The sequence below is a fragment of the Geotrypetes seraphini genome, chromosome 3, assembly GCF_902459505.1.
Source record: "Geotrypetes seraphini chromosome 3, aGeoSer1.1, whole genome shotgun sequence".
NCBI classification, from domain to species: Eukaryota; Metazoa; Chordata; class Amphibia; order Gymnophiona; family Dermophiidae; genus Geotrypetes; species Geotrypetes seraphini.
In genome coordinates, this window is record NC_047086.1 from 135,888,987 (window position 1) to 135,914,075 (window position 25,089).

Sequence of the window (25,089 nt, forward strand, 5' to 3'; positions counted from 1 at the left end):
TTATGTTTTAATCTCAACCAAAGTGAAAATTATCTTCAGATTGAGTCATGTCAAAAGATCACTATAAAAGTAATATATAAAAGTTTTTTTTAAAAAAAGATGGTAAACCACCTATTTTGTGAGAAAATTAAATATTCATGGCATAAAATTAGTATAACTTTTTTTATATAGAAAAAACTGTAGTAAAACTACTTGTATCTCCTACTAAATTTATTCATCACCATTATGTGAATATATCTAATAGTCCCATGGACCATGCCAGCCTAAAACCAAATCTATATCGCTAGTCATTTCTTCTAAAATTCAACAAGTGGGGTAAACAGGACTGATTATGTGTGTGTATATATGCTGAGGTCAAACTGCTAGCAAATAAGCTAACAAACTAACCCTTCTTTCTCAAAGGTAATATAAGCTATATGATTGTGCACGGATGTCACAGAATTTGAATATCAAGCTCCAAATATGATTAACCACTTTTTACAAAGAGGATATCCAGAACAATCTAATCCACAGGTGTCAAAGTCGGTCCTCGAGGGCCGGAATCCAGTCGGGTTTTCAGGATTTCCCCAATGAATATGCATGAGATCTATGTGCATGCACTGCTTTCAATGCATATTCATTGGGGAAATCCTGAAAACCCGACTGGATTACGGCCCTCGAGGAGGGACTTTGACACCCCTGATCTAATCTAATCTTCCATTTGTGAGTCGCACAAACCTATACAAGCTCAAGGCGACAGATCAAAGAGGAAGTGGGAAATTAAAGGGGGGGGACATGGAGAAGCGAGGGGAGGGGCTTAGAAGTAGGGGGTGCAATACAGAAGCTGAAACAGTTAAATGTCAAGAGGTGGGTCTTTAGGTTTTTCCTGAATGCAGTGTAGTTTGTCTCTTTCCTGATTGCTTCTGGGAGGTCATTCCAGGTTTTTACACCCAGAGAAGTTAGCATAGAGAGGTATTTTGTGGATGGCAGGTTTAGTTGAATTTTGTTAAGGATTCTTCTTGATGTTGACCAAACAGTAGAGAATAGTTGGATGAGAGGGGCTGCTGATGTAGGATACATGAAGTTTTGAAAATTATTCGGGATGATATTGGGAGCCAGTTGCCTGATGAAGGTTGTGATTGAATCATATTTCTTTAATTTGTAGATTAGTCTAACAGCTGTGTTCTGGATGAGCTGTAATTTGTGGATAAGAGTGGTGTTGATGCCAAGATAGGCGGAGTTGCAATAGTCCAGTTGAGGTAAGACCATTATCTGAACGATCAGAGCAAAGTGATGTGGGTGGAAGTATGGTCTTGTGAGATGTAATTGACACATAGTCTAGATTGTCTTTTTCCGAAGGTTAGAGATTTGTGGTTCCATTGTGAGTGTCGTCTAAGATGCAGCCGAGTACCTTGGTGGATTTTTCCATTACGAGAGTGATGCCTGATGAAAGAGTGAGGTTAGATATGGCATTCTGTTGTGCGGTGTGGAAACCAATGGCGTTGGTGGCGTTCAATTTTAACTTCTTGTTTGTTGCCCATGTTTGGATTTTATCTATATTGGTTGAGATTTTTCAGCAATATTAGGATGGTTATTGGTTATGGGGATGAGGAGGATTTCATCAGCATAGGATAGTACAGTTTCTTCTTCCATTTTGATGTGTCCCTTGAGCTCATGAATAAATTGAATAGGATTGGGGATAATGGGGAGCCTAATGGGACGCTACAGAATGCCTTCCAAGGGTTGGAGTATACTTCTTGCTTTTTGACCATGTATTTGCGATTTTGTAGGAAGTTGGCAAACCATTTCAGTACAGTCCCTGTTATTCCGATTTCTGAGAGTTTGGCTAGGAGTAGTTGGTGGTCCACTGAGTTGAAGGCTGTGGAAATATCAAATTGGAGTAATATTGCCCGATGACCCGAGCTTAGTAACCACTTGATTTTAGTGATTAGAGTGATGATGAGAAGCTCGGTGCTGTGCTTTTTTCGGAAGCCGAATTGAGATGTGTGAAGGCAGGAGTGTTGCTCTATGTATGAGACAAGCTGCTTACTGACATGGGACTCAAGGATTTTAGTGAGGATCAGAATGCCAGCAATTGGTTTGTAATTAGATGCTATGGAGAGGTCTGTTTTTGGTATTAGGGGGTTAAGGCTATTTTACCCATTTCTTTGGGTAGGTGCCCTTGGTTCAGGGAACTATTTAGCAGGTTGGTGAGTCAGTTAATGATATGATGCGGAGCTGCTGAAAGAAGGTATGGAGGACAGTTGTCTAGGGGGCTTCATAAGGCTAGTTTTGATATTAGTTTATTGATATTGGGGATGGTAAGGATAGTGAATGAAGTCCAGATTTGGTCCGCTTTTATGGATTCAGTGTATTCGTATCCGTAGAGTTGTGTTGGGAAGTGTTTATAGTGGCTGTCTTTGAAACTTCCAATTGGACCAATTTGACTTTGTTGAGGAAGAAATCTGCTAGTTCTTGGGCTAAGATTTTATTAGAGTGGGTTGCAGATTCTTGGTTTGAGGGGATGCCAATTGTCATACTAGGCAAAAGTTTTTTTTGCTGTCAGTTGTGTTGCTTCCTAGTTTACTGGCATAGTAGTTTTTCTTGGTTTCGGATATATTGTCCTTATATTTATTTATGGTTGCTCTCCATTGTGTTCTGTGTTCTGGTGTCTCATTTTTCCTCCATTTCCTCTCTAGACAATGTGTTATCCAAGCATTTAATAAGGCAAAGCTGCAATATCTTGGGTGCCAAAAAACAACAGTTCCATTAGGTGAAGTACATTCCTCTTTCTCTAGTCAAGCCTTTCTGGACTTTTATCAGTCCAAAGTCCAGAAAGTGGTAGCACAGTTTAGTGAGAACTCCTTACCAATGGTCTCTTCCCCTTGTGAAAATCTTTGGCCTGAATTTGATACAATTGATGAAAATGATATAAAGATAGTTGTTCAGGGTCTAAATAAGACTTCGTGTTCACTCAATCTTTGTCCTATTGGCATTTTTTTCATCCATGCTTGATGTACTTGCACCTTTAGTTTGTCAGATAGTTTCAAAATCGTTGTTAGTAGAGTTTGTACCATCTCAACTTAAGAAAGCACTTAAGAAAGCGGCTGTTCACCCTTTGTTGAAAAACCGCTTGTCTGGTACTATGCAGGAGCACTTTTGTCCAATTTCTTTGCTGACTTTTTTGGCGAAGGTCTTGGAAAAGGTTGTACTGCAGCAGTTGTAGAACTTTGACAGAAAATTCAATTTTGGATGACATGCAGTTTAGATTTAGACCCAAGCATTAGACTGAACGTTTGCTTTTGTCTGTTCTTGATATAATACGTTAGAGTTAGACCAAGGGGTTTCTTATTATATGGTTCCTCTAAACGTTTCAGCAGCCTTTGATTCAGTTAACTGCCAACCTTGTTAGCAAGGCTGCATGTGATGGGGATTGAAGAAAGATCTTGCAGTGGTTTAGGTCTTTTTTGGAAAACAGGACATGTGTTGAAGTTGGACAGGATAAATTTGATTGGTCATATTTAAGTTGTGGTGTTCCTCAGGGATCCGCTTTATCTGCGCATCGTTTAATGTCTACACGTCACCTCTATGCATGGAGTTGCGGAAAATGGGAATGTCGTTTCATTTATATGCCAAAGATATATAGTTTTTGATTCCTGTGGGTCCATCTTTGGATAAAGCTGTTCAAGATCTCACTGCTCGTTTTCATGTTATTCAGGATTGGATGAAAGTCAATTAGTTGAAATTGAATGTTGATAAAACAGAGGTTCTGTTCGTTAGTCACAAAAATGATTTGACACGGTCCATCAGAGATCATGTTAGATCAGGTTTTTGTTCTGGTGGTACAACAATGTAGATATCTTGGAGTGCTGTAGGATTCTTCTCTTTCTTTCAAACCACAGGTGAAAGCAGATCTATCTCATGTGTTTTTCAAATTGTGACTATTGTGCAGATTGTGAGACTATCGTATAATAATTTTAGAGCCACTATCATAACATTGATAGCTCCTGTGCTCGACTATTATTAATTTGTTGTACTTGGGTTTGCCCAAGTGTGTGCTTTGGGCTATGTAAATGGCACAGAATGCGGCAGCATGTATTATTGTTTGAGCCTCAAAATATGATCATATTTCACCAACCCTGCTCGATCTGCATTGGCTGCAGATAGAGGCTCACATTGAATACAAGGCATTGTATATCATTTTCAGGCTGTTACAAGATAACTGTCCAGTTGTTGTACATGCCATGGTGTACCTTTTATCAGGCAGAACGCATCCTGAGATCTATTGACAGGAAATGGTTGTTAGTACTATCCTTGAATATTGTGAAGCTTTCAGTTAGTCACAAAACAATGGTTTCAGTGCAGGGACCAGTATGCTGGAATACCCTTTCCTTGTGATTAAGACAGATGTCTACTTTGCCATTCAAGGGATTAAAAACTGCTTTATTTGAATGTTGTCTTGTTAAGTAAAGTAGCTGTAAGCAGCTTGAGATCAGGTTTTTTGTTGAGTTGTTTTAAGGTATTCTGTATGTTTTATTGTTTACTGTTTGTGTTTGTTGTCAAGGGGGAGGGATTTGTTTTATGAATGTGTGTACTTTTTGTGCTTTTATTGCATTTTATTATGTTTTATAAAATCACTAGTCTTTAAGCCTGTTACATTAACGGGTGCTAGAAGATGTTTGTCTGTCTTTATTTCTGTCTCTCTCCCTGCCCCTGTCTCTTTCTTCTTTTCTTTCTGTCTCCCTCCCTCCCACTATCTGTCTTTCTTTCTGTCTCTTTCCCTGCCCCCTATGCAGCAGCATTTCTCTCCCCCCTACACTTCCCTGTGCAGTAGCTACATCAGCATTCCCTCCCCCTCCATTTTCCTCCCCACCCCCCACTTCCCTGTGATCTGTCTGTTTGTTTTGGTGTTTGTCTCTTTGCCTGCTGTATGTGGGGGTTTTTTTTCCTGTGTGGTTTTTTTTTAAATTTATTTCTCTCTCCTTGGACTCTGTCTTTCTTTCTGTGTTTCTACCTGGCCCCCTGTCTATCTTTATTTCTAACTCTATCCTCTTCCCTCACATGTGCCCTTTTTTCTTTCTCCTCCCCACTTCTTTCCAGTCTGCTCCCCCTGTCCCTCAGACTTCCATTCAGCAACTGTCCCTCCTCTCACCCACACTTCCATTCAGTGTCTGTCTCTCTCTCTCTACCCCTTTTATCTACTGTTCACCCTGTCTTGCCCCTTCCATTCACTGCCCTCTCTTCTTTTTCCATCCAGTGTCCGCCCTCTCTCTCTCTGTTCCATATGGCATGTACTCCTTCCTTTTCCCTTGGTCTGGCATACCTTCCTCCTTACCTCCATGCCCTACTATTCTCTTCCCCTCTGCTCCCTTTCCTCCTTGAACTTCATCAGGCAGCAGCAGCAGCATTCACAATTAATTTCTGTTGCCGGCTTCAGGTCTTCCTCTCTGGCGGGTCCTGTCTTCATGAAAACAGGAAGTAGGCAGGACCCGCCAGAGAGGAAAGCCTGAAGCCGGCAACAGCAGCAAATTTTAAACGCTGCTGCTGCCGCCCAAACAAGCCAGGCCTTAACAACAAAACTCCCTCCAGCGTTGGCAGCTGCGAGAGCCTTCTAGCAAGGTAGGGATACCACTGGACCTCCAGGTTAAAAAACAAAACAAGTTACCAACGATGGCGGCAGTGCTGAGGGGGGGGGTGGAGGGTTTTAAAAGGTACAGTGGCGGCGGTGCTGGGGGTTTTGAAAAGCCATCGGCCGTGAAGTATGCCGCCTGCATACTTCACGTCCGACGGCTTTTTAGGACTTTAAAAACTTACCAATGATGGCGGCAGTGCTGGGGAGGGTTTGAAAAGGTGCAGCGGCAGCAGACGCCGCGGCTCCTCTGTCAATCCTCGCCTGGTGCGAGTGTGGTGCCGAAGTTTATTTTGAATTTGCCACGGCGGCTCCCCTCACCATCACCACCTTCCTCGGAATCCTTGCAGCGGTGCAAGATGGAGAGCAGGGAGGCTTGTCTGGTGCGCATGTGCACTCCTACCGGCCACATCCCGACAGATCAGATCTCAGGGAACATGCGGTGAGAGTACGCAAGCGCGCTTAGCATTTTATTAATATAGATTATATGAATGTTAATATAGCTCAGAAAAATATCGAGTTGCAATGGGAGAGTGTTGTTGCTTTATTTCTTACCACTGGCTTCACTTTATGCTAGTAATGCTAGATAGAAGAATTTTCAAATTGATTCACATAATTTTTAAAATAAAAGTACAAGGCATTGAAAACAATGATCTTCAATATCACATTTAGTGCATACTTTACTAAACGCATATCAATTATGCAGTTTCCAGACATTTGATTTAGTATATACATTGTTAAATGAATACTAACCGTCTTTGCATGGAAGTAATGTCAGACTAACTCGTCTTGAAGGGTAAAGATCACATTTGTTTCTGTTTCAATTAGTGTGGATTTTTAATTAGAAGTGTATAATGGGTATGAACAGCCTTTTAAGGATTAAGAATGTTAATAAGCATTGTTCAAATGGCTTATATTACCTTCAAAAAAGAAGGGTTGGTTTGTGAGCTTATTAGCTATGTGTTCAACCCCAGCACATAAACACACACATCAGCCCTGTTTATCCCACTTCTTGAATGTTAGTAGAAGTGACTAGCAATATAGATTAGGTTTTAGGTTGGCATGGTCCGTGGAACTGTTAGATATATTCACATAATGGTGTTGAATAAATTTAGTAGGCGACAAGTAGTTTTACTTCAGTTTTTCTATATAAAAGAGTAGTTATACTATTACTTTTATGCCATGAATATTCAATTTTCTTATAAAATAGGTGGTTTACCATCTTTTTTAAAAATTTTAGGAGTCCCTTTAGACTCCCACCTAACAATGGTAGAACACACAAATTTAGTGGTAAAAAAAAAAAAAAAAATGCTTTTTTTTGCCCTATGGAAATAAAAAACCATCAAAAATTATTTTGACCCTCCATCCTTTAGACTATTGGTGCAAGCACTAGTATTATCTATACTGGACTATTGCAACATAGTGTATCTGGGAGCACCAAATAAACTATTGAGAAAACTGAGAATAGTGCAAAATACGGCTATCCGCCTGATATTTAGGCTGAGGAAAAATGATCACATCAGTCCCTATTATCGATTATTACACTGGTTGCCAGTAGAAGCATGAGTAATATTTAAGTTCTCTTGTATTTGTTTTAAATTATATCAACGGAACCATGCAATCTTACAGCGCATGTCGAAAAGGAATTAAGACTGCACTATTTGATAAATTCATTTCTTAACTGAAGTCTCATTATAACAATACTTTTAATCTGCCTGTACTTTAGATAACATGCTGTACTTCTATTCTCAATACTTTGTACTTCGCTGATTGACCAGTTTCTCTTCTGTGTAAACTGCCTAGAAGTCATTTGATTGTTGGCGGTATAGAAGAATAAAGTTATTATTATTATTACTATTATATTACTTTTATAGTAATCTTTTGATGTGACTAAATCAGAAGATAATTTTCACTTTGGTTGAATTATATAACAAGGTAGGAGATTAAAACGTAATTGTTTTTAATCTTTTCAGTTTCCTTCTTTCTTTTTCTGCTCTTAGTTTTATCTTTCACTTTTTTTAATTTACTACCATAGGAGTTGGTCTTTTTAAAGTATATTTCATTGTTCTTTCTTCAGGATATGACCATAGAGGACTGAATATTAGGTTCCAAATTTGTACTCAGGTATGTGGCATTATTTATTAACAGGCAATGTTACAGTTATTGTGATATAACTGTACAATTTTGGCCCAGTTATACTTTTTTTTAAAAAAGTGATATGTAAAAGGTATTTAGTTCATCCTTTTTTTTCTCGTTTCTATGTTCTTTGTTGTGCGGCATACAATTATTAATGTCCATGATTAGTATTATCTATTATTGAACATATATGTTTGGATGTAATGTTATGCCATTCATATATATTCATGCTTTCATACTTTATAGCAGGGGTCCCCAAAATCCCTCCTTGAGGGCTGAATCCAGTCAGGTTTTCAGGATTTCCTCAATGAATACGCATTGAAAGCAGTGCATGCCTATTCAATGGGGAAATCCTGAAAACGCGACTGGATTCAGCCCTCAAGGAGGGACTTTGGGGACCCCTGCTTTATAGTGTGAGGCAGTATAATCTATTGATAGAGTTAACATTTTTTATTGTATAATGTATTTTGATTTTTATATACCCACTTTTTAAACATTCCATTTTTTGCTGTTATGTTTGAACATTTCATGTTTAAATACAATTAACATGAATAAACTATTTTAGACTCCTGATGCAGGCTGTGTAGGCCAAAACACGTACATGCTGAGTCTTTTATTTGGTTGCCTTCGTTGTTTCTTTTAATTCTTCATTGTGAGAAGGTTGTTTCTCCTGTGTTTCATCATATTACTTATGGAAAATACACATTAATTAATGTGTGTTAGCTCAGTGTTTCTGAACTCAGTCCTGGAGTACCCCCCCCCTTTCCAGTCAGGTTTTCAAGATATATACAATGAATATGCATGAAAGATATTTGCATATAATAGAGGCAGTATATGCAAATCAAGTTTATGCAAATTCAATGTGGATATCCTGAAAACCTGACTGAGTTCAGAAACAATGTATTAGCTCATAGTAGCACCTTTAAGTAAATTTAGCCCTTATTGCAACATAATTTTTTAAGTAGCCACAAAATCCTGTTTATTACTGCTGGATAAAAGTTGAAGAGAACAAGTTAAGGAGTACAGCTAAACTTAATATTTTGGTTTTACTGCCAGAACTGTCATACTATCATTTAACAAGTTTGGAGACCAAGCATAATTTGTTACTTATGTGGCCGGTGTCCATATAAGTTGAGTTAGGTCTGACTTCAAATATGGGCTAAAAAAATACATTCAGTTGCTAAGAAAATCTGAATTGCCAGCACTCCATAAGAAGCATAGGCTATCTGGAAATTGATTTATTTCAAAACATTTGATAATTACTGCTATTTCATACCGTTCCTTGGCTACAGCTTCTTTAAATTTGATACAAGAAAGCTTTTCATCCCAGATTCCTTGTTAACAAGTCAAACCATAGCAAATGCAAGGGCAATGGAAGGAAGGATAACTTTGCAGCTAAACCAATCTTTCATACATATCAAGAGCAAATCTATAGTTTGGAGTTGTGTACCTGGATAACTGGATAAATCAAATTAACATTACCCAGGGCATATTCCAAAACATTTTGTTTAATGACATTTAGCCAAAGGTGAACAAGATAGAAAAGAATGCACTATTTATACTCATTTGCCACATCCCTATGTAAATGCAGTATAGTAAGAAAATTAAAATCACTTAAGGCACAGCACAAAGTAAACCCCATTCAGTTAATGTGACACAAAAACAAGGTATTTGTCCTTTCTGTTGGTGCAGGTTTATAAGATAATAATTCAATCATCCATCACAGAAAATTCCACTATTGTACAATAACAAAATTGTTAATTCTAACTTTTATTCTCATACAGTTTTTGTAGAGTTGAAATGATTGCTATAAGTTTTTTTGTTTTGTTTTTTTAATATTGATAATGGGACTATGATACAACCAAAATGTAGTGGTGAGTTAAGCAGTACACTTAAAATGAGATAAGTCACAGACATGATTCCTTTCTTTTCTTCTATACATTTTTTTTCTTTAGAAATTATATTGTCAGCAAGCAGTCATAAATGGAAGGCAGGGGGAAGTTTGGATGGATTTTTTTTTTTTGTTATGGGGAGAGAATGAAATTGGTTTTATATGTTAAAAATGGGAAGGGAAGTGGTTTATTTTTGAAGCAAGAAAAAAAAAAAAAAAAGAATGAAGGGAAGAGGGGCAGTGGATGATGTCTGTAGTAAAAGGGAGCGCTCAACAACATTTGCTTTTCCAGCCCGTCACTCCGCCTCCACTGCTGATATCCACATTCTCACTGTTGGGCTCTTTAACAGGAGTCTGGAACAAAAGAGAAGACAATAAAACAAAGTCTCATAGGGCAGGGCAGACATTCATTCTTTTACAAACACTTGGCTTTCTCCCCCATGTCAAAATATAATACAAACACCAACACCACATACTGAATAGGGTCATGCTAAGCATTAATCTTTTTGAGACATTCCAATGGACACTACATCAAAGTGGGCCTGGAGGAAATGGCATAAAGCTCTTTCCTTGAAAGAGGCTCTGGAGGATAAGTTGCTGCATTGAATTTTAGTATCTAATTAGTGGTGTGATATATTGTAAATTCCATACCATATAGTTTCTTATATCCTGCAAGTTTCTACAAGGCTTACAATAAGAGATTGTTATCGGTTATTACATTAGCAAGCAGATTCTAGATGGAGGAGAAAATGTTTACATGAAACTCCATGGTACAAGCTTTGTGAATATTCTCAATGAATGCCATTCTTAGATGGACTAGCAATGTTGTCATGGCTCAAACATTTTGAGAACTAGCATACTCATTCAGATAGGCCTGCCTGGAGATATCAAATGGACTAATTGAACAGCAGATTGTAACAGAAATCCAGGCCTGACTTCCCACAGCTATGACATGGGAGGTCATAGCTGCCATTTTGAAATTGGGACTAGCCTGAGCAGGAGAAAGTCACTGCTGCTCAGGCCATTCCTAATTCCAAAATGGCAGTCACGTCTCACCATAGCAGGCTTGCAAAGATGCTGTGGCAGAACATGGTTGCCCTTTTGGAATTGGAAACAGCCTGAGCAGGAAAAAGACAATGATGTGGGAAGTCATGGCAGCCATTTTTTCAGCACAGTCAATGGGGGCAGGAGCAACTGGTAATGTTCCTATCCCAAAGATACCGCTAGACTACCAAGGCCTTTACAAGGTAGGCCTAGGGAAGGAGGGGGAGAGAGAGTGGAATGGTGGGCAGTCTGGAGGGCCAGAGAGAAGTAATGAGTGCATGGGGGGGGGGGTATGTTTTCCATCAAAGGAAGGGGGAGGCTCACTTGTGGCAGTGGCAGAGGGAGGGCTACCTTTTCGGGTTTCTGTTGAAAATGCGAGGAATTCTCAGCTGGAACCCAAACCCAGGTTTTAGGTCAGTTTCAGTGCCAAATTCAAAATTTAGTCAGCTTTAAACTTCTGCTACCTTCCTGATATTTTGCCTTGTTTATAGAGGCTCAGTACTGACACTTTGATGTGTCTCTGTCCAATGTTCAGCACTGATGCTTCTCAATCCTGAACTCAACTGAAAGGAATCCTTGTTTAACAATGAATGAGGAAACAGATGGTTCCCTGCTCCTGTGCATCCTGGATAACGGTTTTAAAATTGATCAATGCTGTGTGGAAGTCTAAGCTCCATGTTGCTCCTAGGTCCTTTGCTTGACAGCGAAGTCAATCTGACTTTTCACTGAAGATATCAGATGCAGTCATTGCTGCTTAAAAGCCTTAGTCAGCATCTTGCCAAATGGCACAAACAGAAGTATCATAATCTATGTCCAAGCAGTACTATATGAAGACCTTAAGAAACATTTTTGTTATAAATGCAGGCATTTTTCAAATTCATCACCTTCAGTGCCATGGCAAAATCAAAAGGACAAATTTTGTCAAAAATAGGGCCAATCAAAGCTGATCACAGAAGGGCTCTTAGGACTGATCACTACCAATGGTAAAATAAAGAAACTAATAAAAATGCTGATCAACCTGCCTGGGAGTTCTACAGGGCTATGACAGGAAGGAAATACTGAAAATACAAAACAAGAGTGAAGTCCGCTCTCACCTAGATAAATATAAAGTTGTGTTAGCCATTTCATTAGATTTATCTGCTGCATTCGGTCTTGTAAATCAGATGCTTTTATTAGATTCTTTCCAGTAAATAGCTGGACTAGTATAGAAAAATTTGTTGTCGCTGCTGAGTAAGCCTCAGTCCCACCACTCCACCGCTGTTCTATCGCATGACTGCGGGGAGAATTATGTGGCACTTCATCACTGGCTGCTCATAGCGGTTTTATTTGACATTTTAATAATTTATACGCTTTTCTGAAAAGATGCTATAATGCTGTCTTTATTATTAAAGTAATGTGTATACTTAGCTTGTCAGCCAACGCCTGGGAGTCTAACCCGACATGTTTCGCGCCTACTGGCGCTGTATCAAGGGTCTCCCGAGGTTGCGCTTGTCACCCGACTCGTATTCATATGAAAATGTCAAATAAAACCGCTACGAGCAGCCAGTGATGAAGTGCCACATAATTCTCCCCGCAGTCATGAGATAGAACAGCGGTGGAGTGGTGGGACTGAGGCTTACTCAGCAGCGACAACAAATTTTTCTATACTAGTCCAGCTATTTACTGGATATACTAACATTGTGGACTGGTAAAATAAATTACTACTACTGCCATACTTCTGGAGGCTTTATTAGATTCTTTGGCATCTTTTGGTTTGTCTGGTACAGTATATGCTTGGTTTTCTTCCTTTTTATCCAACCACTCTTATAAGGTAATTACAGCAAATTCTTCAGCTTCTCCACACATTTTATCTTATGGAGTTCCACAAAGTTCGATACTATGTCCACTTCTCTTTAACTTATTAATTTGCCCTTTGGCTACACTTATTCAAACTTTTATTTCATTTCATTTATAACTCGTTTGCAGGCAATATCTTTCTACTTCTTTCTACTAACCCTTACAACCCAGATGTTTTTCTTTTACAATGCTGTCTAGATTTAGTTGAAAATTGGCTTAAAAACCACAGATTAGTCCTGAATAAAGAAAAAATGGTAGCTTGCTGGTTTACAGGTCTTTCTGCACCGACCATACCTCTTATTTATTCATTCAATTTTCTATACCGTTCTCCCAGGGGAGCTTAGAACGGTTTAAATGAATTTATTCATGTACTCAAGCATTTTTCCCTGTTTGTCTTGGCAGGCTCATAATTTATCTAATGTACCTGGGACAACGGGGGGATTAAGTGACTTGCCCAGGGTCACAAGGAGCAGTGTGGGTTTGAATCCATAACCTCAGGGTACTAAAGTTATAGCTTTAACCACTGCGCCACTGCCCCCAGCCCCCATTCGTCATACAATCACGCCAGTAACTTTGTTTCATTATTTAGGGATTATTTTCAATTCCCAGCTCACATTTGTACCTCAAATTTTCAATCTGTGCAGTCTGCTTCATTATACTCTATAAATTACGTTCTATCAGGCATCATTTTGACCATGATACATTCCATTCATTGATTCTCTCATTTATAACAAAATTGGATTATTACAATATTGTTTATTTGGGATGCTCTTGTACAAACCTTAAAAAGCTTCAACCCCTTCAAATTACAGCTATCAAATTGTTGTATCATGCTGGTAAATACGATCTCGTTACCCTGTTACTAATTTCTAATCACTGTCATCCTACTGAACAATGTATATTATTCAAACTACTATTTATCACATTTAAAGCGCATAAGACTGGTCTACCAGATTATTTGGCAACTCATACTATTCCTTATAGTCTGATTCGTCTGCTCTGCTCCATAAATGATCATTGGCTAGTCCTGCCCAACCCCAGACAAACATTTAGAATTCACGAGACACTATGCTATTTCACAGCCCCCCCCCACCTCCCAATCTTTGGGATTCACTCCCTCCTACCACTCATAGAAAATTATCATTAAAAACCTTTAAAAGTCCTACTTAAAGCTTGGCTCTTTAATATTGCATATAATATTAAACTGTAATTCATGACGATCTTGTCTGGCCTCTCTCTCAATTGTCGACTTACCCTGATTTTATTTTTACTTCGACTTCATTTTGATTTTTATCATGACTGTTTTGTTTATAAATTGAATTTTCTTTTATTTTTATCTATTAGGTTTGATTGTGTTCTGTCCTATCTTCATTGCAGTTCAAGTTTTCATTTTAGTATTGTAAATCACTGAGATCTATTGTATGCAACCCAAGTGGGTTATATACAATACAAAAACCATATACCAAAAACACACATGATGTGTGCTGAACAACCCCCCCTCCAAAAAACCCCAGAAGCAGCTCTGTATACTGTACAGTATGCACAGCATGAATCCGTTATGTCCCAAAAACTTCTAAGAGATTCCAGCTTTTCAGAAACAGTAGATGACACTACCCACATGTGGCTATCTTATTCATCTTATCAGAGAATTTTTTTCCTCATATAGCACCCTATTCATAAAAGTGATACTTTCCCTTACAGTGATTTTCACTGTAATACAATGTCACAATATGAAAAACAATGTATAAAAACATTTAGTACCTATGAGAAAGTTATCAAATAACAAGATGTTCATAAAAATGACCTAGTAGACCACTTGTATTTTCAATATATATAAGCCCATAGATTAAAGTAATCAAGACATGTCTGCCACTCTGAATTCACTCAAATGTAGTTAGAGTACTAAGAAATGTACTTTCCTCTACTGTTATGATTAATGAAGTCTACTCACCTTTCGAAGAATGTCTTCAGCTAATGTGAGGAATGCTTTCTCAATGTTCACATTTGCTTTTGCACTAGTCTCGAAAAACCTAATACCATGCTCCCGAGCAATCTAAATACAAAAGTACACAAAATGAAAATCGAGAGAACATCCTTCCTCCTCCTCCTCCTACCTGGCATCATAATACCTCCAATTCTACAATAAACTCTTCCCTCTTTAACCGATTACAGTACTGACCCAACATTATCCTACATTGTGATTTAGACTGCTGTGCACTATTTGAGAAGTCTTGCTTGAAATCTGACCTGTAGCTCAGCAAAATGTTTTATGGATAAAGCAAAGTTGCATACCTGTAACAGGAGTGTTCTGTACACAGAAGAATTACATCAGGCAATAAATATCGAACAATGCCAGGATAAATGACCCTCCCAGAGCTCAGAACTAGTGTAAACTAAACACATGTGGTTTACTATCTACAGCAGTGTCCTATGTTAAAGAGACAAAAATCAACTCTGAGACACTAGTATATGTGGCTATAATCCTGTCTACAGAGAACACCTCTTATAGGCAACCTCTCTGCTTTCTCCGTTATTGAGACAGAATGAATCAGATACAATAGTGAATGGCTCCCAAGATCAGTACTGATCCACTTCTGTAATATACATCACACCAACAAGGGGCATCCTGTTCCAATGTTGATCCATAAATCGAATAGCTCAGACTGTTACTGCTTAAAAAGCAGGTCCAGACAGCTTGAAAGTATGAAGTCAGGACCAGGCAAGATTTTGAAGATGTTCTGCAGTGAAGCAAATTGTAAGGTAAAGCAAATTGTAATGGTAGAAGCAGTGGATCTGATTTGATGAAGGTTGTTGACCAAAGGAACACCAGCATGAAAATAATAGAACTCAATACAGGATGATATCCAGGTCACAAGTATATGCTTTGTCCTGGAAGGCCAAGTCTGTTAGGTCAAAGAAAAAACAAAAGCTGCATGGACTTTCTAGTGGCTGTTCTCTAAGTAATAAATGAGTCAGGAGTATGGAGGGTTTTACTATTTTTTTTGTCAATGTGAAAAAGTGTCTTCTTGTGTTAAGACTTTAAGATGAGTTTGAAAAACTAACTTGTAATGAAATTGTGCACAATACTCAGACTATGGACTGGAGTTCAATGATTCTTTGAGCCAAAGTGAGAGACACTAAAAACTTAGCTAATTGTTTCATGCCCATGGGGTTAAAAGCTTCAGGACTGGAAGTTTAACAAATACAGCCTCTCATGAATTTGGATACAAAAGAGACACTAAAAGGTGGAGACCAAAGTATTTGGACATAAGCCGAGTGTACTAGCTGGAAAAAGTGGTAGAGGTAGTTGAGTATGGTATTTGGTGGTCAGAGGGAAAGTCTCATTCCTTTGAAGGTATGGGATCTTCTACGGAAGGGGTATCTTGCTGTAGCCAGATGTCCTAACTGGAAATGGAGGTGGCAGTCCCAAAAGAGATAACTAGACAATGCTCAGTTTCAATGCCATCAGAGCCAGGGAGATAAGGTCAGAAAACAAGAAAGTTCCCTGCTCTTAAGTTAAGGTTAGAAATTTTTGGAATCTGCACAGAATGAAAACTGTTCTGTGGAAGTCAGGTGAGCACTATATATTTAGATTCTCTTTCTTGATTATGGACTCATTTTGATTTTTTTAACTTTCCCTGGTTTATATGATGTCATTATTCTAACAAGTAGTAGCTGCAAGGTTGATTTATAATTTTTCTAAAAGTTAAAAAAAAAAGAAAAAAAACTGACTTAAAACCTGCAGAAATAAAAAGTCCCATTTTACTGCAGCATTGAATAAGGGCTTAGAATGCAGAAAAGTAATGCTAAAATGTGCTAAGAACATTTTTAGTAAGAGGGCCCCTTAGATTTTAATACCTCTATGGACAATAAGCAGAAACATATGCACTAGCAAGTTAGATAAAAATCATTGACAAAGACAGCTAAAAGAATATGAAGAGAAGTTAGCCACAGAAGTAAAAACTCACAGTAACAACTTTTTCAAGTATATCAGAGGCAGAAAGCTTTTGAGGTAATCCGTGAATTGCCCAGACATCTTCTATATTGTAATCCGCCTAGAACCGCAAGGCACAGGCGGAATAGAAATCCCTAATGTAATGTAATGTAATGTAATGATAGATCAGGGATACGTGAGCTGGTTGTTTGGGGTACGCACTGCACGGTTCTCCCTTCCCCCCTCCCTGCTTAATGGCCGCTGGGAATCTCGTGCCCTCTTTCCTGCCTGCCAGCCTTTGCCGAAGCCACTGCTATTGGGGATCCCATGCCCTCCTTCCTGCCTGCTCCCCTATGCAGAAGTGGAAAGCTTCCCTATGATGTCAGAGGTGTCATCAGTGACATGGCAGAGGGAAGTCCTAGCAGGGCAGGCTCAAAGCAGCCCATTCAGAGTGCTGCTGCTGTTTAAGAAGCCTCGGAGGTATGACAGGTCTCACTATGGGAGGATTGGTTGAGAGCTGCTGCACAGGGGGATGGGAGGAGAGAAAGAAATGTTGCACACGATAATGAAGGGAAAGAAAGGAGAGATGCTGCATGGAGGGGAATAGAGAGGTTTGACCCAAGGCAAAAAGCAGGGGAGAGAGAGAGAGAGATGGTAGACAATGGGAAAGAAGCAAATGTTGGATATGGCAGTGGAAGGTAGAAAAAAATAATTTTATTTTCTATTTTTTGTGATTACAATATGTCAGATTTGAAATGTGTATCCTACCAGAGTTGGTATTAGACAGCAAGTGTGAGGTAGGACCCAACAGAGAAGAAAAGTAATTTTTGTTTATTTTGTTTACATCACAGCACAAGCGTGGGTTTGGAGAGGGCAAAGGGGGTGATGGGGTGGAAAGACTACAAAATAACTCCCCCAGGCTGCGAAGCAGTCCATTTAGTGTTGGCACTGCTGCAGCTTTAGGAGGCCTTGGAGGTATGACAGGTCTCAGCTGGTTGTTGTGTGTCGGGGGTCGCAGAATTGGTGTGTCTGATTTTCTTGGACAACAAAAATCGATTCAAAGTGAATCGGTGAATCGATTCAAATCAGGCGGCACTACTTCCACACTACAATGAAGGGGAGGGGGAGGGGAGGCAGGCAGGCAGAAAAATGGAGAAGGTGGGGAAGACTAGAGCTTGAAGAGGGAAATTAGGAGGAATTTTGGGCCTTAGGATGGGGAAATTCTTTATACACACATTACAAACTGCACAGAATTTTGAACATAAAACTCTCCCAGAGTAATATACTCCTGTTGGAATTCAGCAAGTTCAGATTTTGTGCAGAATTCCTCACCTCCTCAGAACACCTAGAATTCTGCATATACTATGTAGAATTCAATGCAGACACGAGCAGTAGAGGAGGAAGTGAACGCTGCACAGTGGGTCCTTCTTTCTCCAGTGCTGGCATAGACCTGTTTATGTGAACCGCTATCTCACATGCAATGAATTCCACGAAGAGTAGTAATTTTAAACATTAGTAAGATTGAAGACTGGTATAAGCAGTTACTTACCTGTAGCAGGTATATATTCTCACATGTGCGTAATGCCATCCATGGAATCTGGTATCGACACTGCTAAGCACACAGTCACTTTAAATTTTTATGCAGTGCCCATACTGAGTGTATGCCAGTGCCTTCCCACCCAAAGTGGGTTCGCAGAATAATCAGTTCAGTAAAGAAAAACCTAAGAAGCCAATAAGGGAGACAAGCAGGTTGGGAGAATATATGTCTGCTATCATCAGATAACAACTGCACAGGTAAGTAACTTTGTTTTCTACGATGACAAGCAGATATATTCTCACATGTGGAACTCCCAGAAAGATTGCGGTGGGGGAATTGTGTCTAGGAAGTAAATAGATTTTGCAGAACTGCTTGTTCAAGACAACTGTCTCTTCTGGAGTTTTGATCTAAACAGTAGTGGGAGGTGAATGTATGGATTGAAAACCAAGTGGCTGCCTTTTAGATGTCTTCAATAGCTGTATAGCAGAAATGAGCTACTGAAGCAGCCATAGCTCAGACACCGTGAGCTAGCCCAGCCTATATATATGTGAAGGAAATACAGTCCGCTAGCCAAGCTGAGATAGTTCTTTTGGTAACTGAACTCCAAGTCTAGGATCAAAAGCTAGAAAAAGCCAAGAGGTACATCTATGAAGTTTGGTCCAGTCAAGAAAGTATGCAAGAGCACATTTGCAGGTCAATATATACAGAACTGCCTGAATGGGAATGTAGTTTTGGGGAGAACACAGGTAGAACTACAGATTAGTTGAAATGGAATTCTGAGACAACCTTAAGTAGGAATTCGGGATGAGTTTCAAGGACTACTCTGTAATGCTAGAATCTTGTATAGGGTGGATCTGATATCAGTGCTAGAAGTTCACTCACCTGACAGGCAGATGTGAGGGCTATGAGGAAACTACCTTCTAAGTGAAAAATATGAGAGAGCAGGTTGCAAGCAGCTCAAAAGGAGACTTCATAAGACCAGATAGTACCACATTGAGATACCAGCCCACAAGTGGAGGCTTGACAGGTGATTTAGTATGGTAAAGACCTTTTATAAATCTGGATACCAAGAGATAAAGAGAGAGGTTCATTGTCCAAGGGAATGTGAAACAAACTGACGGCACCAAGAAGTAGGTGAACCAAGTTAGTCTTGACGCCTGAATTAGAGAGATGAAGAAGGCAGTCCAAAATGGATGAGAGTAGACATGAGACAGGGTCTAGACTAGAGCATGAAGTGCACACCAATCAGAAAATCTAGTCTATTTGATACAACATCGTTGAGTGGAAAGTCTCTTGGATAGCTATACCTGAAAGACTTTCACAGACTACCTCAGAAAGGGTGAAGGCATTTTCTTGTTTGGTGAAAAGCTGTGCTGCTAGTGCTAACAAATAAGGCTTGGGATGAGAAGAGATCCATCACTCTGCATCAGTAGCACTGGGGTCATCTATAAGTGGAATGGGCCTTGGATCGAGAACTCCAGGAGGAAAGGGAACCAAGATTGATGTGGCCCACATGGTGCTATGAAGATAATGGTGCCCTGTTCCTGGCAAAGTTTGAGTAAAATTTTCCCAATAAGCGGTAATAGAAGGAATGCATAGAGGAATCTGTTCTCACAGTGAATGGAGGAAGGCATCTGACTCTAGGTGACTGGGGCATACAGCCTGGAAAAGAAGAGCAACAGGTTGTGGGGGAAAGCAAAGAGGTCAATGTCTGGAGTCCCCATTTGGAGAAAATCTGATGTAAGACTGTCATGATGAGAGAGTATTTATGAGGCTAAAGGAGTCTGCTGAGCATGTCTGCTAATGCATTTTGCTTCCATGCCAGATAAACTGTTCTGAGAAGCATTCCATGAGCAACCGTCCAAGTACAAATCTGGATTGCTTCCATGTAAATAGTGTGAGATCCCATGCTCCCCTGCTTGTTGACACAGATCATGGTAACTTGGTTGTCAGTTCATATGAGGACTACTTGCTAAAAGAGTCTATCTTGAAATGTCCTGAGTGCTGCTTATCGCTCAGACTGAGATTTAAATGCAGTGTTTAATTGTAAGGGGACCATACATCGAGTGTGGAGGCTGTTTAGATGAGCACCCCAGCCTACCATAAACATATCTGATGAGGAGTTTTTGATGTGGAGGAGGCTGAAAGGGAAATCCCTGAGTAAGGTTGGAAAGAATCATTCACTAATGGAAGGTGTGCTGGAATTGCGAGGTTACTTGGATTGGAGCAGAGAGGAGTTAAGACCAATGGGTTGATAAGAGTCCACTGTGGTATTCTGAGGTGGAGACATGCATAGGGAGTGACATGTACTGTGGACATCATTTGGCCAAGAAGATGTAGCATTTGTCATGCATGTCAGGGTGGAAGCATGCTGGCACAGGTTGACACTGTTGGGATCGAAAATTTCAGCTTTGAGCTGCATCCAAGAGAGCTCTAATGAACTTCAGCATCTGGGATAGATGCAGATGGGATTTTTGGTAGTTTACAGCAAACCACAGTAGCTCTAGAAGATGAACTGTGGATTTGATGGTCGTCTGAGCAAGAAGCAATGACGAAGCCTTGATCAACCAGTCATCCAAATAGGGAAACACTTGAAATCACCTTGAACAAAAGGCCACCACCATCATCACAAGGCATTTTGTGAAGACTTGAGGAGCTGAAGTGAATCCTAATGGTAGGACTTCGTACTGAAAGTGTTGACAACCAATGCAAAATTAAAAAATTTTTTCTGTGGGCATGTAGGATAGCTATGCTGAGCATAGGCCTCCTTGAGATCTAGAGAGCAAAACCTGTCATCCTTGTTCAGAAGTAGACACCATGAAAAACTTCTCCATCATTTGTTCAGGCCCTAGCATTCTAGAATTGGATGAAGGCCTCTGATCTTATTTGGTAACAGGAAATACTCGGAATAGAACTTCTGATCTCTCTCTTGCACAGGAATAAGGTCTACTGCATTTAGCTAGAATAGGGCCAAAAGTTCTTGCAGAAGGAGGGTCTTCTGAAGGGAGTTGAAAAGACTCTCTTGGCGAGTGGTTTGGAAGAGTTCTTAGTAAGTGCAGGGCATAGTCTTGAGACACCACTCAACAAACTACTGGTAATAAGAGTCCAATGCTGGTGAAAATGGAACAGTGTCTCTTATGGGAAGATTTTGAGGAAGAGGCAGAGAAATGCTGGCAATGTTCAGAAGGAAGGAGTCAAAAAGGATTGCTGCTGCCTAGACTGAGATTGATTCTTAAGTAAAGCATCCTTCGTGAAATATGTAAAGGCACCTTAATATACTCATCTGATGGAGTTTCAAAATCAAATTCAGGTCGAGGTTCTTCTTCTGTTTCCATCTTGATGGACAGTGCTAGCCCCATTTTGGCAGATGAATCCAGTAAAAGATAGACTTTCTGGTGGACATGTACATTGTTGTGGAGATGGTGAGGGATCTGAAGGTATACCAAAAGATTCATCTGCTGAAAACTCTGTTAAATCCTCAACTGAGTGGATGAGGATGTCAATCAGATTCCTCAAAAAATACTCCCATCCAGGCAGTGGCGTACCTAGCATATGTGACACCCGGGGCCCATCATTTTTTGACCCCCCAATCTATATGAAAAATATGATTTTTAGTAACAATCCACATATCGCACAAGAGTGTACCTAGGAAAAGGCAGCATCTTAAACACTGCAGTGAGCACTAGAACACCAACACATACATTGTAAAACTAAACAAGCGAGATCCTGCACAGTCAATTGATCCTGTACAGTCGATGCTATCAAAAAGCCATGTCCGTTTCATACACACAGACAGATACACCCTCGCCCAATATGAAATAATCAAAAACTAAAAATAGAAATATGTAGACAAAAGTTAAACTGATCGGCCAAGAAACCAGACTCTGCATACAATGCAACATCACAAAAACAGTAATACATGTCCTCTAATACTGTGCAAAATATAAAGACAGTAGATATAAATTTGAAAAAACTGATATAACAATCACCACTTTACAAATTAACAAATAAAAATAAAACAAATAATGAGAAATAAGAAAATACCATTTTATTTGATTAATCCCCGTAAGCTCAGTTCCCATCCCCACAAACCACCTGATTCCATCCACACAAGCCTTGAATTGTTTTATATTGAACTTATTATATTAAAGTATAAAAAGAAACAATATTCTGTACAATTGTCAATTTATAAATCAGCATCTTCTCCCCACTCTCCTTCCGCGTCCTCAGCCCACTCTCTCTTCACTTTCAATCAGCGCACGCACATAAAAACAAGCAAGTAATTTTATATCATTTTCATTCTATTCATTCATAGAAATTAAAGTCTAAATAATGCTGGTCACATAACAAAACATGATTTTACAAAAATAATTCCCTGCACAGTCAAGCCTGCAAGGATTACTAGATGTCTTTCAGCAGCTCCCCTCCCTCCCTCCCCTTCGTGGCCAAGCCAAAATGATCTACCAACAATAAAATTTTAAAAGCACACCGTATGCAGAGAAAATGTTAATCATCATTTATATTCCGTGGGTTTTCAAAGAGGTCAAAGCTGATGACTTTATACAATGTCACCTCAGTAACAACTATACAAAAATAGACAAATATACCCCCTCCCTTTTTACTAAACCGCGATTGCATTTTTTAGCGCAGGGAGCTGCGCTGAATGCCCCACACTGCTCTCGACGCTCATAGGCTCCCTGCACTAAAAACTGCTATTGCAGTTTAGTAAAAGGGGGCCATAGTGCAAAATATAGACAGCATATATAAATTCTCAAAACGGACACATTTTGATCCCTAAATTGAAAATAAAATCATTTTTCCTACCTTTGTTTGGTAATTTCATCAGTCTCTAGTTGCACTTTATTCTTCTGACTGTGCATCCAATATTTCTTCCCTTCTTTCAGCCTCCTGTATGCTTCCTCTCCTCCAGACCTCATTCCCTCCCCCAACTTTTTCTTGGTTTTACCCTGCCACCTTCTTTCTTTCTCTCTCCATGCCCCCTTTCTTTCTCTATGTCTGTCTGTCTCTCCATGCCCCATTTCTTTCTTTCTTTCACCCTGCCCTCTTCTTTCTCTCTCACCATGCCCCCTTTCTTTCTCTGTTTGTCTTTCTCTCTCTCTCTCCATGCCCCATTTCTTTCTTTCACCCTGCCCCTTCTTTCTCTCTCCATGCTCCCTTTCTTTCTCTATGTCTGTCTTTCTTTCTCTCCCCATCCCCCATTTTTTTTTTCTTTCTTTGTTTCACCCTGCCCCCTTTCTTTCTCTCTGGCTCCCTGTCCCCCCTTTCTTTCTTTCTGGCTCCCTGTCTTTCTTTCTGGCTCCCTGTCTCTCCCCCCCTTTCTTTCTTTCTGGCTCCCTGTCTCTCCCCCGTTCTTTCTTTCTTTCTCCCTCCCTGCCCTCCACCATGCCATCGCCATTGGGAAACATGCTGCTGCCACCGCCGCCGGGGAAAGGCTGCCACTGGCCACGGGGAACAGGCCGGCGCCGAGATCGCCCTGCTTCTCTTCCCCGCGGGCCGACCAAACTCTCACCACCCGACGTCAAATCTAACATCGGAGAGGACGTTCCAGGCCAGCCAGGCAGTGATTGGCTGGCCCAGAACGTCCTCTCCGACGTCAGAATTGACGTCGGGCTGCGAGAGTTGGTCGGCCTGCGGAGAAGAGAAGCAGGGAGGGAGAACTCAGCGCCGGCCTGTCCCCCATGGCCAGTGGCAGCCTTTCCCCGGTGGGTGGCCAGCTGTGCACCCCCTTGGGGTATGCATCCGGAGCGGACTGCCCCCCCCCCCTCGCCCCTTGGTACGCCACTGCATCCAGGTGAATTTAGGAGTACATCTATGGGAGCATCAACTGTGCATTGAGGTGAAACAGGGATAACTCCTCCATCGATGATGACAAATGTATCGAGTGGGCCAGCATGAACTCCGATGCTTGATGAGTGGGAATATGTGATCTTGTCCTGGATCAACACCTCAATGCATCATCAAGCTGGGCCGAGGCAGGCATGGTAATCTTTAGTGCCTGTGAAGACTGCATTTGCAGTAGCCCCAAAAACTCTTGTCCAAGCATAGCCTGGATTTCTTCCTGGAGAGTTGGTGCTGGTACCGAGAGTCAATTGCATGGGAGCAGTCTGTTGCACTGGTTGCTGTGGCGTGGGATACCTCGATGTTGAGGTATGCCTCTGTGAAGATATCTGAAGAGATGGAGAACAGACCTCCAGGTGTCAACACTTACTGTGCATCAATGAAGTCAATGTTTGGGAGGACCCAGTGGTGTGCCTAGATGGGAAAGACATTTTGTACCTCTTAGCTTTCTTACATGCTTAAGGCTTTCTTACATGCTTAAGGCATTAATGAAGAAGAAGTACAGCCTTGGTACTGCTTGGAGCCTGATATGCGATGCTCCTGATGCAGTATCAATGCCGGTGTAGCTGTTTGAGTGTCAGGATCAGAGTCCCCAGTCATGCTGAATGTTGACGATGCGGTACTAAAATTTTTTTGAATTTAAGTTTGCAGTGACCTCTTTTACATACATCGACAGAAGACACAGGAAATATTCTGATGCTCAGGACCAAGGCACTGGACACACCAATTATTCGGAGCAGAACCTGAAAAGATTCTACTGTATCGAGAGCATTTTCTGAAGCCACTTGATACGCAGGAGAAAACAGCTGACAAAGTCAAAGAGCTCAAAGGCCCGGGGAGCTCAAATAAAAATGAAACAAAAAATGATTGATGCTCCTAGGAAGGAAAAAAAGGCTTGAAGTTACTCGAAAGGTCAAAAATGGAAAAGTTAACAAAAATGAACTAAGCTCTGTAGAAATAAAGGAACACAAAGAAAATAAAGAATTATGATAAAATAAGAAAAATGAGAGAAAGGCACCCAAAAACTGAAAGACTGACATTTTGAGACACAGATTCTTAGCTCTGTGGGATATGATTAACTGATAGTCCTGCAAGCCAACGCTGGGTGGGAAGGCACCAGCACACATGTGGTATGCTCACTGCCTAAAGATTTAAAGTATCACAAAAATAACCCCAATTAAGCACAAAAATACTTCAAAAAGCTGCAAAACTGTTGCTTAAAGGGACACAAGTAGGGAGCAGAA

The 25,089-nt window shown here is 40.2% G+C and overlaps 1 protein-coding gene across 1 annotated transcript in view; it reads right to left on the reverse strand.

Annotated features, from left to right (window-relative positions):
- Nucleotides 1–9,234: 9,234 nt before the first annotated feature.
- The window catches only part of RAB10 (RAB10, member RAS oncogene family), a 159,640-nt gene continuing 143,785 nt past the window's right edge, over nucleotides 9,235–25,089 (reverse strand). The window contains exons 5-6 of the mRNA XM_033936157.1: nucleotides 14,467–14,568; nucleotides 9,235–9,989 (exon numbers count right to left, since the gene is read on the reverse strand). Coding sequence (XP_033792048.1) covers nucleotides 9,906–9,989; nucleotides 14,467–14,568 — 186 coding nt within the window. The 3' untranslated portion in view covers nucleotides 9,235–9,905. The remainder of the gene's footprint in view (nucleotides 9,990–14,466; nucleotides 14,569–25,089) is intronic.